At 47.2% G+C, this 18814-nt stretch overlaps 1 protein-coding gene across 2 annotated transcripts in view; it reads left to right on the top strand.

The window, feature by feature from the left end:
• Nucleotides 1-18814, top strand: part of ASIC2 (acid sensing ion channel subunit 2) — a gene marked incomplete at its 5' end in the record, with an annotated part of 1010761 nt that overhangs the window by 907540 nt on the left and 84407 nt on the right. For both annotated transcript variants that reach the window (XM_080922522.1, XM_080922521.1), the window contains one exon: nt 13979-14129. In XM_080922522.1, coding sequence (XP_080778648.1) covers nt 13979-14129 — 151 coding nt within the window. The remainder of the gene's footprint in view (nt 1-13978; nt 14130-18814) is intronic.

The following is an 18814-nucleotide window of genomic DNA, read 5'->3' as shown; positions in this document are numbered from 1 at the left end:
GAAAGAAGTAGATGACAATGACATTGTCGGAGAACTTTCTAGAAGAGCTGAAGTAGGCTTGACAACAACAAACACCAGAGTCACTGAGAATGTGTGAGGATTTCGGAGCCACGGCACTGCCTGACTCTGACCTCTTCTTGATATGCTTTGACAATAAACCTGCCTTGGGATTGTCTTCTGCCCCAGCATTAATGGGAACATCTGCTTTTCCTCTGTAAACATCATAAACCATCATTCGGGCTCCACTGATGCATTGCTTTAATGCAGCCCTGAGGGATGGTGCAAATTTTCCCAGTAACACTCCATAACTCACTTTAGGAGGTCCTTGCTCCCCACCCCCACTCTCCACCTACACCGAAAGGAATCTGCAGTGGATGTAATGAAGCACATGCAAGAAGTGCCTTGTGATCTCAATTCAGACTGGGTTATCCAGACTCAAGACACTCATCATTTAGGGTGTGGTGGCGCACACCTGTAGTCCCAGCACTCAGAGGCAGAGAGGGCTGGATCTCTAAGAATCCGAGGCCAGCCCGGACAGCATGGTGAGTTCCAGGCCAGTCAAGCCTACGGAGTGTGATCCTGTCTAAAAACAAAATGAAACACGGCAGGAGGGTGAGCCTGGGATTGATACTAGGAGAACAAAAATACCAGCCAGGGTCATACAAACTGCATCTTTAAGAATACTCAAGGGATGTTCTAGAAGGTGATCTAAGAAAACCACAGGAAGTAGCTACTCAGTAGGCATGGGTTTCTAGACATATAGCAGTTGTAACAGAAGCAGTAATCGGTCTGGAGTCACCGGCACAAGAAAGCAGCTGAAGAGACGGTAACCTCAGAGAGCTGGCAACGCTCACCATGATGCCACTGCTTCTGCGAGCTTGACTTGTAGTCCGCATGGCAGTGAGAACATCAAGTGTTTGTCTGGCTGGCTTCTTTTAGCATCACGCTCTCTAGATCCATCCATGCTTTCATAATTGATAGTATTGACTTCCTTTTGAAGGCTGAATAGTATTTATTTCATAATTCATGGATGGGTAGATGATAGGCAGACAGACACACAGCTCTCCCATCTTCTTCACCCAGTCACTGCACTCCACTTGAGTCCATGTCTTGGCTATTGTAATAATGTAACATGGGAAGGCCGGTTGTTTTTGTTGCTTTGTTTTGTTTGTTTTTAACATACCAGTCTAGTTCCTGTGGAGGGAGGAAGATAGATAGATGGATGGATGGATGGATGGATGGATGGATGGACAGTTGGATGGATGGATGAATGGATGGATGGATGGATGGATGGATGGATGGATGGATGGAGATGGATGGATGGACAGTTGGATGGATGGATGGATGGATGGATGGATGGATGGATGGATGGATGGACAGTTGGATGGACGGATGGATGGATGGATGGATAGATAGATATGGAGTTGCTGGGTCATATAGAAACTTCATGTTTATTTTTTGAGACATGTCAAATGGATGTACTAATTTTCACCCCATCAGCAGTGTTCAAGGCCTTGCTTTTTTTAACATCCTTGTCAGTACTTGCTATCTTTTGTGAGCTTTAGAATAACCATCCCCACAGGTGTGAGGCTTTAGCTTCTGTGGATTTAATTTGCATGTCCCTAATGACTCGTGGTAATGAGCACTTGTTCAGATATCTGATGGCCATTTGTCATGGCGGTTCCAAGAGGCTAGGGAGGTTTGAGGATGTAGGGAGTGGACCTGGAAAGGGGAGACTTTAATCTATGTTTTAATCAGACATAATTGGAAGTTCTGATAGTGAGACGCACAACTTGGTGAGTGTTAAATACCAGTGCACACTTCACATTTGCTGAGAGCATCTTAAAGGCTCCTGCCACAAAGACACAGGTATGTGAGCTGATGGCATTGGATCCTTCCTACCACATACCAAAACATCACATGACATCATAGGAAAACTTGGTGATTAGATCAAGTAGAGTAACAAAAGAGCTTAGGATGAGAACCACACACCCAGAGTCACATTCAATAGGAGCTCAGATTTCAGAGTCAGGAGTAGAATTCATATCAATAATAAAAATACTAGCTAATTTTATCTACTGAACATTCCCTGCAATGCTCTTTCCATCCACTGTCTCCAGGGTGATGGGAACACAGGCTGAAGCATGCCATTCAGTGTGGCAGGACTCACAGCCTCCTCCTGATGCCCCAGCCTGCTTACTTGGAAGGAGGAGAGGGCTGAGATCATGGCCTTTGCATCAGCAGAGTAGAGAAGCAGAGGGTGACAGATGCAGCAGTGATGTGGAAATGGCAAGGGGCAATGGGCGTTTTGTGGCCACACTTTCTCCTTCCCTTTCTGTCTGAGCCCCGTCCTCCTAGAAGGAAGGAGCCTTCTCCTCAGTCCCAGGCTTATAATGGCTACATCTGACAGAGTGCTCTGTATAGTCTGTTTTGGCCCATTAAAATGTGCTCAGTTTAGTTGCTGTTTGTTTAATATTGTTTATTAGTTGTTGAATTTCACACATGATATTTACCACACTCCTCCCTGTAGCCTTCCCAGATCCATCTCCAACCTTCTTACCCCATCTTAACTTTGCATCCATTTTTTTTTTAAATAGCCAACTAATCCAGTTTGTCCTGCTCATATACCCTTGTGTGTTTGTTTTGCTATTCACTATAACATAGTCAACATACTAGGGGCCACACCCTTAAAAAAACTGATTCTTCCTCCCCAAGAAGCCACTGACCATCAATAGCAGCCTGGAGTTGGCACGTGTAAGCCCCTCCCTCACCCAGGTCGGAATGTTGGCTGGATGAATCTGGTAAGAGTGCAGGAATCCCACTGCGCCTAGAAGAGCCCACCCAATCTCTGGCTCTTACAATGTCTTCCCGCTCTTCCTTGACAGTCCTTGACCTCTGTGGGAGTGGGTAACATAGAAGTTCTATCAGGGCCGAGTTTCCCATAGACACTAATTGGTATTTACTATTATAAGAAATGGGTCTGATGGAGTCTGAGAATGGCACTAATCTACAGGTAGAGATGTGAGCTTGAGGTAGTTTGATGCCATCTCCACTTAGCAAAATAATAGTGGCATGTGCACCCTCTCAGTTCCCCAATCACTGTCTTAACCAAATTTATAATGCTGGCATGCTTCATCATATGGAGTGGGCCTTAAGTCAATAAAAAAGTGGTTCGTTACACCCATAAAATTCATGTCGAATATGCTTATTTTGATTTGACTTGTCTTGGCACCGTTAATAGGTTTGGCTGGGTGACATCATAGTGATGGCCAGATCAAAGAGCCAGGCTGGTACTGAGAGATTCTAATGCTAATTCCTCTCAGTCATGGCCCAGCTGCCTTAATCATTACCCTCGTCCCATAGCCGAACCATGCTTAACACTGTGCGTGGCACCTAACATATAGTAAGTATTGCAGCCAAGATAACATGACCCCCAAGGTTATTAAGTACCTACTATGTGCCAGCTCTCAGATAAGGTTCTATAAGCCCAAAGATGAAAATAACCCAATTCCTATTGACAATAGGAAATAGATAGTGGGGACTTCAGAAAAATGCCATCAAACCTGCCTCACATCCTGTTTGAAACCTCTATCATGCCTATTGGCCCCTCCCAAGCCAACCTTGCTGCAGTCTGACCTAAAAAGAACCTGGTATCCACTTCCCAAAGGGTAATGTCAGGTGGGACTCTATATGTGATTCCCTTCTGAGTAGCGGGAAAGGGTTCTTCAGCAGTGGCTTGGTATTTTGAATGTCCTTCCAGGAGAATGGCCTTGAAGGATTGTGGGACCTCCAGGTGCTGTCAAAAACAGTCCACCCAGACAACACCTGTTCATATTGTGTTGAACTCTAAGGAAGACACTCTGAGTTGACCTGGCTCCAATCATGCTATTGTCACAACAGACAGGTATCTGTTAATCAGTTGTCAATAGTCAATTAATCTCCTGGCTGGTGGTGGCACAAGTTCATCACTACTGTTCCAATGCTCTGAATTCTCAAATGAAAGACACACACACACACACACACACACACACACACACACACACACACCCCTTTATATTCAATTTGCTTTAATCAGCTCAATGGCTGGACCATTCCCAAACATCCACGTTGCTAACTCTTCCCTCCAATACTCCTGATTTATTACTTACTAAAGTATGTATTCTATCTTTACCATCCCAGACCCAATGGGGAGAAGGGGTCCTGGGGCCACTGGCTTGTACATGATTAGAACTCTGTCTTCTGCGGCTCTTGAGCCCACATCCTGTTTCTCTCCCTAGCAATGGTCATTCCCCCCTTCCCCTGTGTTCCTTGTCCCAGAACCTGAAAGTCCCACCTCTGTCTCCCTGTCCAGCCATTGGCTGCCAGCAACTCTCCTTACCAATCAAAGTCAACTAGGGGAAGAGACCCTCAGAGGGATCCCTGTAGACGTGTGGGTTCCCTGTAATCTTGGAAACCAAATTAACACAAGTTTCATTAGAACCAATCTACAAGTGACAGGCCTGCCATCTTGTGATACTTTCTTCTACAAAGTGCCCAATACCTTACTGTGTGGTCTTTGGGTTAGGGTTAGCTTAGCTTTAGCTTTCCGGAAACTAAAAAGGCACTGGCTACACTTCAGTTTTGGAGGCAGGGAGGCTAAAAGCCTCCAGTTCTTAGCAGTAAATGTCACATGGCAACTGAGGGCTTTAGGAATGGACATAGAGGTTCTCACAACCATACCAGACATTCAAATAACACTGAAGCTCTTAGTTTTTGTTTTTGTTTTTGTTTTGTTTTTGCTATTTTTTTCATTGACAAGCAATAACTGCATATTTATGGGGTACAAAATGATGCTTCCTTGTTTATATACATTGTGGATGATCATATAAAATTAATTAGCATATCTTTCCCTGAAAATATTTATTTTTTCTTTTGGTACAAAGATTTTAAGTCCTCTTTTTAAAACTTTTAAAAAATATATGTGATACATCATTAATTATCATTTTCATCCTTCTTTCCTGGATAAAATTTTGTAGGCACAGTGAACACACCTCTTTCCTCATCCACTGACACAGCCTTTTGTGACAACCATTCTACTCTCTGCCTCTGAGAACATGACAGTTCCCACAGCAGCAGTGCCCATCACTTACTTACCAAAGCCTTCTTCCCACAATTCCTCCATGTAAAGTGGCGCATCAGCAAGGCACTCCCTTGGCTGAGTTTAACCTTTCAGAGCCTCACAGCTTCCTCACCGGTAAGCTAGGAGAATGACACACCAAGGAGCTCTGGGAATCTTAGAGAGTTTGGCACATTGCTCAATCACAGCTCATGCTCAGGGATATGACCAATGTTCTGAGAAAGAAAACAGTCTCCTATTGGAGACATAAGACAGGAGAGAGCTTGACTTTTCTCTTTCCCTCCCAATAAGAGCATCTGCCACATGGAGGTGCTTTTAGGAATGTTTGCTAAAGTTGTGTGTGTGTGTGTGTGTGTGAGAGAGAGAGAGAGAGAGAGAGAGAGAGAGAGAGAGAGAGGGAGGGAGGGAGGGAGGGAGGGAGGGAGAGAGAAGGAATGAGGGAGAGAGAGAGAGGTGTGTGGGTGTGTGTGAGTGTGTATGAGTATGTTTGTGTGTGAGCGTGTATGTGGTGTGTGTGAGTGAGTATGTGAGTATATATGTGTGTGGTGTGTGTGTCTGTGTGTGTGGTGTATGTGAATGTGTATAGTGTGTGTGAGAGTGTGTGTATATGGTGTGTGTGTGTGTGTGGTGAGTGTATATATGTGTATGAATATATGTGTGTGGTGTGAGTTGAGTGTGTGTGTGTGTTCATGTGGATGCATTAACACCTGTTTTCACATGGGTGTGGAAGCCAAAGTCAACATTCTGTGTCTTTCTCAACTACTTCTCTACCTTAATTTTTGAGACAAGGTGTCTCACAAAACCAGGAGTTCATCGATTCACTTATCCTGGCTGGTCTATGAACTCCTGGAATATACCTGTTTTTTCCTCCCAACTCCCACCCAAACCTCCACATTTCCAGTCCTGGGGTCAGACATACTGAGCCATGAGCCACATCTAGCTTTTATTTGGGTGTGCGGATCTGGACTCATGGTCACATGCTTGCCCAACAGACGTTTTCCTGACTTCATACCTCCGAAGCCCCAGGACTTCATACCTCCCAGTCCCCAGGATCATCTTTTTAATCTTCCTAGAGAAACAGGCACAGTCATATTTCTTAAACTACAATAAGTGGTCAAAACACCCTGCTGCAGGAACAAACGAATTAGCAAGCAGGTGCAGGGATAAGATACAGCCCTGGCTTTCCCGGAGCTAGCCATCAGCTCGGACGCTGCTAATAAGTCTCTGCCACTGTATTTCATTCCATTGCCTTTACTGCGACTTCAGAAAACAAAAGACAGATACATTTTGTTTCCTGGGAGTCTGATAAAGACCTTTCACTTTGCCACTGTGTGAAATGTATTTGAAGAACTTCAAAGACAAAAACCAAAAAAAAAAAAAAAGAACAAGAAATTCAGTGATGAACTCTAACAAGCACATTATCTTGAAAACAGCCCAATGAAAAATTCCAGTGATTTCATTGAGAGGAAAACTGAATGAGGGAATGGGGTGGAAGAGGCGAGCTTTAGAGGATTTTTGGAGTCCAGCAATTTCATTTCCTTCAAGACAGGAGGAGAAGCACATTACCTAGAAAATGTCCAAAAGGTCAGAGTTAATGAGCAGGCTAGGAGTTTCCGAAGTTTGCAGGCCCAGCAGCATGCTGCCGAGTGGATGCTTGGATAGTTCCTAAGGGGCTTTTACATAATTGATTTTTCCTGGGTAGATACATGGTACAGCAATGTTTTCTGTGCTTTTAATTTGACAAAGTCTGTGACTTTATGGATCTCTACCATTCCTGGTCTTTCCCAGCAAGAGTTCCACTCTGTCTGTCCTGTGATCTGTGGATCAGGGTCCCCAACAAGAGTTCATACCAACCCAGATGCAGGCCCACCAGCAGGCCCCAGTAGCCCAATTGTGGTATCCCAGGAAGGATCCGAAATATGGTCTCCAAACAGCTGGTCTTAGCCATCAAGCCCAAGTCTGATCTAAAAATCTTCCCGAGTAGCTGTGTATCACAGGGTAAGTCATTTCACTTCTCTGACCTCTAAACTCCCCCATGTAAAAATGAGAAATGTGGAGGACGCTTGGTGTCTGGCACTTTTTTTTAGAACTCTTCTGGCTCTGAGATGTGTCTTTTCCACTGTCATACGGGAGAACCTTAGGCAAACACCAGACTTGCCAGTCTGCTGGGAACTGAGCAGAATGGAGGAACCATGTGGATGTGAGCTACAGCTGTAAGAGCCAGTGAGGCAGAAGGTGTGGGCCTTGGAATTAGAGATTCATCCTGGCTTTCCAACTACCAGCTAGCTGTACAGCCTGACTCAGCCCCCCCTGGGCCTCACCCTCCACGTCTGGAAAGTGGGATTATACTGTTGTCTTCACAGGGCAGAGTCAGGATAGTAGTACAGAGTCTGTCACCGTATGCACTCCGACAAGGGGGTGATGGAGCAAAGCCAGTCTATGGTTTGAGAGCTGCTGAAAGAATCTCTGGAGAGTTGGGAAGACTGTCCCCACCCTCAACCCCATGCTTCGTTGATTTAGAAGTTCCAAACCTCAGACCCCAGTTGGGATTGGCCCCAGATCCTACATCTGACTTAGTTGCTGAGATCCAAATGTAGATTTCACACTGTTCTGAATATGTGAAAACACCCCACTTCCCCCAGGACTCTTTAGCCTCCAGAAATCCTATCAGCTGTCCTGGGCTTCCAGCTACAAGCTTAGCACTATGAAGAAATAAGTCAATGGCATGGGACTGTTTTCGGCTCCTCTGACCACTTTAAGATGAACTCGATGTGGTGAGGAAGACACAGGGCAGGAGTGTCCAGGCTCCCCCGTTCTTCAGTCTGTCTCAGTCCCCCACTTCTTGCGACCACAATACTGATTCTCTCTGTAGTGCATCTCTCTCCTGCTGAAAGGAAGACCTCAGATCCTCTCTCTGCTGAGACCTTTAGTGACGGTTATTGTGTAACCAATCTCTCAAGCACAGCCACTGCCATTGTCTCCTTAGGCCCTCCAATTATTCAAGGCCATCGGCATTACAAGCTCTGAGCAAGCCGCTCTGACTCCATCCTGTCCTGTCTGTCTGGAAAGCCCATAGTTTCCTCCTTTTCACTTGGTTTCTAGAAAGATCCCAGACTCCACTTCTACAACAGTGAAGAGAGATTAGAGTCCTATAAGCTATACGATTCCTCCCTCTCAGGATGGTTGGGGCCACCTAACAAAGAAAGAGATAAATAGTTCTTGTGGAAGTGCCAATGGGACTTGGGGGTAGCACTAAGCAGACTCAGGATCTGCCAGCTTCCTACCCTCCAACCTCATAGAGTCACTTACAAAGTCAAAGGAGTTTTCAGACACTGTAGCCTAAAAGCAATGAATCTGAAAGATACTAGCAATTTATCAGCTTGGACATGGGTCCAAGTTCATCTAAAGATTCTGGTTTGAAGCATGCATATTTCTTAACTTAAATCTTACTAACCAATCCAACCTCAAAGCTACTGTAGACTTCAGCAATCTGCAAACCCATCCCTGCTAGCCACCAATAGGGCTGTCAGCTCCAACCACTAAGGCACAGAAATGCCAGAAAGAATGGCAGGTCTGGAGAAGCAGAGAGCTTGGCCTGACAGTCTAGGCTTAAATAAATTGTATTTTCTGCCCGGGGGCAATAAGGTGTAAATCTGCAGCGTATGTTACACTTACCCATCATTATGTCCTGAAATGGCCAAGGAAAGCTGCATCTTGTCCCAAGTTTGTAGAAAATGTGTGCTCTGTGTAAATAGCTCAGCAGCCTTTGATGCTGGACTGAGAGGAAAATAATCCTCAGAAAAGCCAGGCAGGAGTGGCAGACTCCACAGCCCAGCCAGGGAGACAGCTGAGGCAGAAGCTCGTAGGCACTGTGCTCTCTCAGAGACCCCCAGGCTGTGCCCACAAAGGTAAGCATCTCCCTCTTCATCTTAGCTCCTGAGAGGATCATTTGCTCTGGTACCTTCACAGAGACAAAGATACTGGATGTGCTAAGGAGAAAGCTGGGTGGGAGAGGGAAGGGCAGAAGACTGGACGAGGTTTCAGCATGAACACGGCATAGAACCAAGTGAAGCCAGCCGGCTCCCAAGTGTACCTGCTTAGGGTAGGCAAGAGGAAGTGAGGCAGCAACACCCTGGACTCATTCATTCATTCATTCAACCAACACATACTTCCTGTCCTCTGGGAGCTTATAGTTTAGGGGGCGACATAGCCAACAAAGAAATTACGATCTAGTTTCACCCTTCGGCAGAGAAACGCAGACTCTGTGAGAAAGGGTGGCAAGAAGGCTGAGCTCAGGTAGAACCGGGAGCCAGAGGCTGAGGTGGATAAACGAGGCCTGTTAAGCTGAAGCCTGATACATGTGAAGTGCGTGGGAAGGATGTTCCAAACAGAGGAAACAGCCCTGTAGAAAAGCCCTGTGTGGGGAGAGCCTGCCGATCTCCTGGAACTAAACTGGCTATGAAGGGTGAAGCATAAGGGGGAAGAGGAAGACCCGAAGGGCACCAAGGAGTATCTGGGACCTGACCTTTAACACAGGAAGCTTTAGACTTGGCCCTACTGGATCTGTGGTGTGTGACACTGCTCTTGGGAGACACAGACAAATATCTACTCACCCCAGACAGAGAACCAATGAAAACTGACTAAATCAGGGGTGTCACCATGGTCTACTTGGTGACCCCGTAAGTTTTATTGGGATCACTTTTAGGGATGTGGGTGTGAGGTTACTTACAGGACCAGGAATGACTCGATGAAAACTTCACTACTAAAGGCCCACTGAGTGATAAGTGACAATTCACAAAAGGTGGGGGCTGGGGGTGCAGTGCACAGCCTGCAGGCAGCACAACACCTTCCATGGAGTGTGTCTGTTGTAGGTAGCTCTGCCGGCAGCACAACACCTTCCATGGAGTGTGTCTGTTGTAGGTAGCTCTGCCGGCGGCACAACACCTTCCATGGAGTGTGTCTGTTGTAGGTAGCTCTGCCGGCGGCACAACACCTTCCATGGAGTGTGTCTGTTGTAGGTAGCTCTGCCGGCAGCACAACACCTTCCATGGAGTGTCTCTGTTGTAGGTAGCTCTGCTGAGCTCGGCTTCTTCCATCCAGACTGCATCCTGGTCTCGGGGTCTTCTGGACTTGTCTGGGAGTGCCTCTCAGCAATCCTTACAACCTGTACATGTGTGGAGAGAGGGGCCTGGATAGTTTCACAGGCTTCCTGGAGCTAGTTTGAGTTGTTTTCTCGCAGTCTTAATGAGTTTCCCTGCAGGATGGAGGGTCTTATTCCCCGCCCCTTAGAACATCCAGTTGTTCTACCTCCCTGTAAACATCTTAATGAGCTTCTCTCCAAGATGGAAGGTTTTTAGCTTGGAGGGGACCCCAGCACAGTGGCCTGCTTTGAGGAAGAACTTAGCTTCCATGGGCTATCAGTTGGCCGTCAGAGTTGACAATAATCAACCTGGTTCCCAACCCTGACTCACTCTGCCTGGTCAGCTCACACAGGCACACTGGAGAAGGTGCCCCAGCACCCTTACCCCAGGAGGAGGGGCAGGAAAGTTCAGCTTGACTTGAAGATACTGGTATGAATGAGGGCCTAGCCTGGTAAGCATCTGGCAAGATTCAGAGTGTAAATCTTCACGCATCCCACCAGAAGGGACTTCCCACCCCGCTGTCTGCAGAGAAAGGCTATAGCTAATTGGCTTCAGCTCCCGCTCAATCTGCACAGGACGGACAACCTAACAGAAGTGCTAACAGAAGTTCCCGTGGGAGGGACCAAAGAAAGCCCCAACATCCTGTCTCTTCTTGTCACTGGGGAAACAGAGGGAGGCTGTAAAAAAACACACATCTCAATGAGGTGTCCGTGTTCTATTTGGACGCGGCATTGGTGCGTAGCCTAGGGCAGCCAACAACTTCCCTGTTCTTATCTGAGAAGGGGGGGCGGGTGAGTGAGAGGGTCTCTGGGACCACACTGTGGTCCTATTTGGCACAGCACATCTGTGATCAGGGCTGACCTCAGAAGTAGACAGTACATTCTGTCCCTAGCTCAATATTCCAAAAGTCAAGGGCTTAATAGTGGTGGAAGAAGGAAGTTAACTGGGGGTAGCTGGCATGTGCAAAAATCAGACATGGAAGCTGGAATTTACTTTTACCAACAAATTTCTTCGTGTGGATAGGCCAAGTGTAATTACGGGCAGTTTTCACGACTGGCTGTTTACAGAGTGTCTCCACAGATGAAAGGAAAGAAAGGAACAGGAACGGAGCTCTCTGTTGAAATGCCCAGGATGTCACTCCTGACATATTCAAACCCTTTGCAATGGATGTGCTAACGACAAAATGTTCTGCTCAGTGCAGTGGCCCTATGAGCATCTCTCCAGGGGACGGGTTCATTAGATGAGTTCAATCACAATGTGCAACAGCAGGCGAACATTCAGCTCTTAGAGAAACTGTTTGCTTTGGATTTTGTCTCCCTCCAGCTATTTTCTCCCACCATGAAGCTGGGAGACCGACTTGGTCATCTTGAAATGGTACAGCTAGTCAGTGATTCGGAGTTATATGGTATGATGGAGAAGATGCAGGCCCTGTAATTTTGCAACTACTCTGTTTCTTGCACATAGTAGGGACACAACCACATGAAAACTGACTGTCTGACAGAAACCAAGCAAAACAGAAGAGAGAGGAAGTTGCTTGCTCTGGGAAGTGACCCAGTGACCCAGACCCTTGTGTTCCTTCTAGAACAGCACACCCAAGGAGAGCGTGCATGTTAGACAGACGTGGATTTGAATTCCAGCTTCTCTTATTGCTAGTTGTAAAATATTAATCGGGCCTTGGTTTCCACTTCTGCACAATGGGAGCAACAATATCCATCCATGGTCGTGGCTGTGAAGGCTAAATGTGATAACAGGGCAAAGTCCAACAGCTTGACTGATCAGTGGTGACACTGTACATTCTTTCCACATGACCCTCAAGAGGTGCACCAAGAGGCAGTCCCTGGTGCTGCACTTGCTCTCAATCTGTCCCTGACTGGGTGGCAGGGAGCCAGAGGGAGGTGGCCTCCACCCAGAGCTCAGTGGCTGCAGGAATCCAATCCAGTCGTCCTGGCTCTCCTCCAGCCAATCTTGCCAGATGTATTTGGCTTCAGCTTGAGGTTGCAAAGTGGTTATATAACTATGTTTTTTTTAAAGGAGCTAGCATTTACATAAAGTTCATAGTTTTCGGAGGATTTTTCTGCATAGATAATCTTATCTGATCATCTCAATAACCCTGAGAAGCAGCAGAGGCCTGGACAAATCATGGCATCTTTATGGTCAGGCTTTCATCAGGCAAAAATAGAGCAAGCCTGTGTTGCAGGCCAGAAAGGAGCTCAGATTCCAGAGTTAAAGACATCAAGTCCAGAAAGCAGTTCCACTCGGTGAGGTATGAGAGGAGCTGTGGGGAAGACACAAGGAGAGGCAAGAGAGCCTGGAAGTCTTTCTGGAGGAGGAGAAACATCAGTTTTATCTTCAAGACAGTGGGTGGCTGTCCAAGTAGAGAACAATGACAGGGGCAAAGGTGGCAAGTGGAAAGCCAGAAGTGGGCAGGGCATCGGGCTATGCTCCCATACTACAGATATTCGGTCTGACTCTACCACCAGTTTCTCATCCATCCTCTCATTTAATATATATTTATGGCATCTGTGTGCCGGGTGCCTGCCGGGTGAGCCACTGCAGGAAGATGCATGAATGCACAGACGTAGTCCCTGAATCTGTGGACTTGACCATCTATCTCATGATGCCTACGGGCTCTGGTAGAAAGCAAGAGGTCAGAAAGCAGAAGGTGCCTGAAGAGCTCATTGTAGAAAGCTGGGTTAAGAGGACATAGATTTTTAACCTGAAGGAGGTGGCAAGCCGTGATAGATTTTTCAGCCCAGGATCAACACAATCAAGTTTCAATTTCAGGAAGGCGAGCTTATAGGGTGGCTAGAGAGAATTGTCTGGACCTCCTCGAGCCAGCTAGGAAACCAGAGCATTGGTGACAAGCAGTGGCTGAGTGCTAAAGTCCAGCAGGATGGGAAAAGAATGGCTAAATTCAAGGCAGATATGGAAAGAGCGTGGATGGGCCCTGCTGGTTGCTTATGTATCAGGTGATGGAGAGAAGGACTAGACACTGAGTCGGAGGGCATGGCTCGGTCCCTGGACAAGCTCACGATGTTCTCCACGGTGAGAATTCTGGGAACTGTTGGTTGAGGCAGTGCGTGGCTCTTCCTAAGGAGAGGTGAACAAGTGTCTGTTCAGTCAGGTAGGGAACAAATATCAAAGCTCTGCCCACGAGCAGCCTGTGCCTTGTAAGTTCCATTACCTCCTGACTCTCAATGGACCTCCCTCCAGCCTTCAGAAGAAAACGTTGCTGGTGTAGAGGAAAGAGCTAGAAAATTAGGACAAGACATGTGCCTCTGGGACAGGCTGTGTGTGGAGTATCTGGGGGACATCTGGAAGCCCTTTATCAGAAGTGGTTTCAGTGAATCTGCAGCCCAGGAAGAAGCCTGAAGCTTGGGGGATGCCCCAGAGGGTCAAGAGTTTTAAGATGATGTTTAATATCTGGAAGTGGGTGGCACTTTCAGGGAGAGTGGTGGGGGGAGGGGGGAAGAGATGACATACCATCCCAGTGGGGTGCCCACCTTTCTTCTTGTATTCCAAAGTCCTGCTTAGCAAACATTCAGCAGTCAAACAAGATAAAGAATCATTGGAGAAATCTCTAGTGGGGGGGGGGGGGGTGAAGGGTAGTGGGCCGTAGGGACTCTTGGCCAGCTGGGAGCACTCTAGGGTCTTGCTCATCTTCTGAGGTCAATGTGAAGTTACCATGTGCTTTTCTCTTTCTCTCTCTTCTCTCCTCCAGGTGTTTACAAAATATGGGAAATGTTACATGTTTAACTCAGGCGAGGACGGCAAGCCTCTGCTCACCACGGTCAAGGGGGGGACAGGCAACGGGCTGGAGATCATGCTGGACATTCAGCAAGATGAGTACCTGCCCATCTGGGGAGAGACAGGTGAGCTGGGCCCAGAGACTCTGGCACTGGGTGGTAGTAAGTGATACAGGCTTCCCTCAGAAAGGCGGTGTGAAGCAGGTAGACTGCTCTCCAGCAGAGTAGATATGTTCTGGCAGATGGTGAGGCTGTCCCTAGCATGGCTATATCTCTGGGTCCCTCAGATTGAGTACCAGGGAGGGAGAGGAGGTATTGAGGAAGGTTCAAAGGAACAGATGTGGTTGGGTGAGTGAGTGGCTTGATTTGGGGGGGAAGGGGGTGTGGGCCAGCATGTTCCTCTCACAGCCATCTCAAATACCAGATCCAAGACAAAAGTCCAGGGAAAAGAACGCCAGCATATGCCTGGGGGCAGGTGACGGAGACTATGGGGTGTTGGAAAATCAATGGAAACAGGCCTGGGGACATGGCGCCACGCCCATGTAAGGCCCTGTGGGGTCCTGTTTCAAGCACTCATTCTTTTTATTTTCTAGTGTATCATTAGCAACCTAAGAGTGTTACAGGGGGAAAGACTAAGTCATCAATCACAACCTAGTAAAATGAAGAAATACAGTATGGCAGAAGAAGGGACCCAGAGAAGGCCTCGGTGCACACAAGGTATTTGAATGGGGTCTTGAGATTGTCCCGAATCATTTGGGTGAGACTAATGCCATCACAAAGGTGTCCCTAAGAGGGGCATAGGAAGGTTAGTCAGAGGAAAAGGCAATGTGAACTCAGGAAGCCTCTAGAACTGTATCAGAAAGAGAACATTAAGATGTGCCCAAGAGCAATAGCCAGAGATAAATGGCATCCAGATCATAGGGATAACACACACTGGCCTCAGTGGCTCTCCTTAGTCATGGAGGGAGATTCCATACTCACATTCTTGTATTCCCCACTCTGAAACTTCTGGACCTGGGCCCCCATCATTCAAATTGCTCTCAGCATGGTCTTTTATGATCCTACTCATGTGGCCCATTAAACTCCACTTAAAGCGCTCACCTTCTTTCCTAATCCAAATCCCACCAACAACCAGCCTGGTCTAGCCTATCAAAGCAGTACTGCTCCCTGGTACTAACTTCTATCTTAGTGATTCTTCTGTTGCTGTGAAGAGATACCATGACCATGACATGACAACTCTTACAAAGGAAAAGCATTTCAGAGGTTTAATCCATTATCAGCATGGCAGGAAGCATGGCAGCGTGCAGGCAGACATGGTGCTAGAAAAGGATCCAAGAATCCTTTATCCAAATCTGCAGGAAACAGGAGGAGAGAGCCACTGCTCCTCACCCCCATGACATACTTCCTCCTACAAACCCACACTTCCTAATCATTATTAGTTTCGTTCCCTGAAGAGTAAACATTTACATATACAAGCCCATGGGGGCAGGGCTGCTGAGGGAGTGAGCTGAGCCTTCAGGGACCACTACAGGAGAAAGTAGATTCAGCAGAAGGGAGAACCTGGACCTTCAGGCTGGAACTGAGGAAAGGAGAGAGGCCAGAAAACCCTGATTACGTTTTTGTTGCCCCAACCTATGATTGCTCCCATTGAGGAATAGCCTGAGACTCACCTTCTTCATGGCCCCACCTCCCAGCTACCAAGGCAGGAGATTTTCCACCTGAAGATGGCCAGCTGCAACAGCAAGCACTATCCCACAGTGTCTCCTGCTTCCAAGCACCTCTCAATGGAGTGCCCTGATAGGGAGAAGTAACAGTGGCTGTTGACCCCCACATGATGGCTACCTACGGGCTGCTTCAGCTGAGAAATTAAATCTTTCTATCCCATATGTAGCAGAATGAAATCTGTTTCCACTTAGCTGATATCCCTGAGCTGGTCATCTGGACTGGGCTTTTTAGAGCATTCTAAGGCTAGGCTGAATACTTGGACCATGAAACTTCTAACCTTCTAGCCCTGGGTCCTGGAGGTAGGTTCCCAAAGGGTATCATGTCTTGCAGATGACAGGATATTTCTGCATATTAAGAGCTAGGGAAATCAAATGAGTAATGAAACCCAGCCTTTGCAGAGGTTAGTTGTGTCCTCCCATGGTAAGTTGAGATGTGCTATCCTGACCCCTCGGTTTAGGAACAGAAGTACTTACATAGACAGCACATGCAGCCCTCCACCATGGACATCCTCATGCAGCTCAGCTCCCTACATCAACAGGGCCTTGAACCTGAATACCAGCTACTCCTAGAAAGGACTATGCTGACAGAGAGCTTTGTTCCCAGCACTACCTAGGAAGTCAGCACCCTGCCTCCGTAGGCATAAGGGATAAGTGGTTGCACAGGTCTTCTAGCCTGTGTCAACCTGTTTGCTTTCCTGAGGCCCAAAGTGAAGCAATGATGTGTCTGACCTCATGTGGTAAGTTCACAGCCAAGCCATCCGTGCACTGACTCAGGCTTGACCATGACGTTCCTAATGAGAGGAAGAACGAACCCATGTCTAACATGGTGCGGGGACTGGGTTATTGTCAAAGATGCAGAAGTTGCAGGACAAAGACCCCACCTTTTTAGAAGCAGATTAACTCAATCTTGCTCTTGCCGGGTGTTCTCTTTTGAGGTTGTATATTTGGGGAAACGCCTAGCAGCAACTTGAGGCTCTACAGATAACGAGTAGAAGGCAGGTGGGGGCAAAGAAACTAGTTAGAGGAGAAACTGATCCACACTATATGGTAGAACTTCCTGGAGTCCAGAGACTGTTCCCAGCGCTGCTCAGTATGTTATCTGTGGCTAGGAAAAATGAGGAACTAAAATTTTAATAACACCTTTTTAATATATTAATGTGGAGCTAAACAGCCCCAAGGGTCTTACGCTACCATATTGTGGAGCAGTTAGCATATCGGAGTACAGCTTCATCAAGGTCTGGTTGGTTCTGTTCACTCTTGTCTCAATAGCCACCTTTCCCATTCCTCTGCTCCACCCCACCTTTGCCCTTCCCCTCGCTGTGGCCTTGAGTGGCAGGCAGAGTGCCTTGTGTTCACCAAAGGCAGTTAGGACTAAGTTTCTCCCTCAAGGCCACCGGTTGGAACTCCTGAAGTCTTATGTCAGACCTTCCTCCATTGTATGTTTCTTCAGGCGGAGAAGCCTGTGAGTACTGACAGACACTGATTGCTTATCATTCCAATAAGTTGCTTATTTTCTGGATGAGTCCCACATGGGTGGGAATAAAGGCAGTAAACCCACTGAAGGATGCCACCAGATGAGCTTCAGTGGGAAGGGACACTTGTCTGTGAAACTACCTGAGTAGGGACACATACCAAACGGCTTGCCTGTCGGTTCTGAGGTCTGTGAGCAGCAGCGCTGCCACAGCCATGCGGAAACAACTTTCCTGACCTGTGAAGCTGCAAAGCTGCAAAGAAGCCATCTTGCTTCCCTGACTGTCTTATTTCACAATTACTGGAGGGTGATGATGGAAGAAAAAGAAGTGTGACTGCTAGGGGAGTGACCATAGGGACAGCTGAGGAAGTGGCCACAGTGAAGGCTGGGGGAGTGGCCACAGGCAGCATGATGACCCAGACAGTGTAACAGAACAGAGAACACAGAATAAGGTAAACCAGCCCCTCCATTGCTAGCTTTGTGTCATGGACCAAGTTCAGGAACAACGGTTTCCTCCTCTGCAGAGATGAATAAAAACTGAAATCCACTGGCTGTTGTGGATGGCTGAAGGCCTCAGAGGAGAGTTCTCCTTACACTCCACAAGAATGGACAACCTAGAGATCCCACAACTGTTGCAGGGGTCCTGAATGCCCTTCATATCTGAAAGCCCCCTCCTTGGGCACCCTTGTCTTGCCTTGTGGACAGCTTCATTCTTAGAAAGTAAAAGAAGCAAAGGGGATTAAGGACCCTCCTTTGGGTGTAATTCCAGCTAATGGGAGGGCACTAGATTGACAGACCACGATCAACACATGTGATTTATTAGAAAAAGGCAACCCTTGTGGCCTCGTGCTTAGTAAATAGACAGTAACTCCTTGAAAATGATCACAAACATCCCTTGCACCAGGCTACTTATGGCCCACATTAAGGAGCCCAGGGCATCAAACATCTCTAAGTGGGGCACCCTGTCATCTCCCGTTTTGATGTTACGTGTGAACCTAGACAGGGTATCCCAAAAGGGGTTCTGTAGAGCGTCAGAAGTTTGGAACTTTACATGTTCCGAATATAAAAAGGATCTGGGGTCAGAACGGAATCTAGGGAGCCCTGGGTAGACAGTGAGATGCACCTTTATTCGTCGCAGGAACTCTTTAACATGCCACATCATGAATCTCCAAGACAGAAATATTGTATGCAGCATTTATTTTCTAAATGCCTTTGGCCACGGAAACCTCCTTTGCTATAAAGGAGCTCACAAAATATACTTCTGGAAAAAGCCATCCTAGAGCAGAGAAGTACAGATTTCATGGCCAGAGTTTTCTAACGGAAATTAAATTGAAGACAGGTGGGAGGTTGTTAAAAATGAAACTCTGTGTAGATACCTCTGAGTCACTTCAAAGATAAAAGAAATAGGCAGTGGGTTATCTGGGTTGCACATGAGGAACCTGAATCAAACAAACTTAGGCATCAAAAGAATTGTATTGCCCTCGGAATCTGAGACAAGCTTTAACAACCAGCCAGCAGGAGGATAGGGCTGCAGCTCAGAGAGGACTGGGACCAAGGGCGCCTGTACCCCAGGTGTTCTCACCGGCCTCCCTCGGAATCCTTCTCCCTCACTAGAC

This window comes from Micromys minutus, assembly GCF_963924665.1.
Source record: "Micromys minutus genome assembly, chromosome: 10".
In the NCBI taxonomy this organism is placed as follows: domain Eukaryota; kingdom Metazoa; phylum Chordata; class Mammalia; order Rodentia; family Muridae; genus Micromys; species Micromys minutus.
The sequence above is the reverse complement of the archived record's forward strand: the minus strand, read 5'-3'. Positions and strand labels throughout refer to the sequence as shown.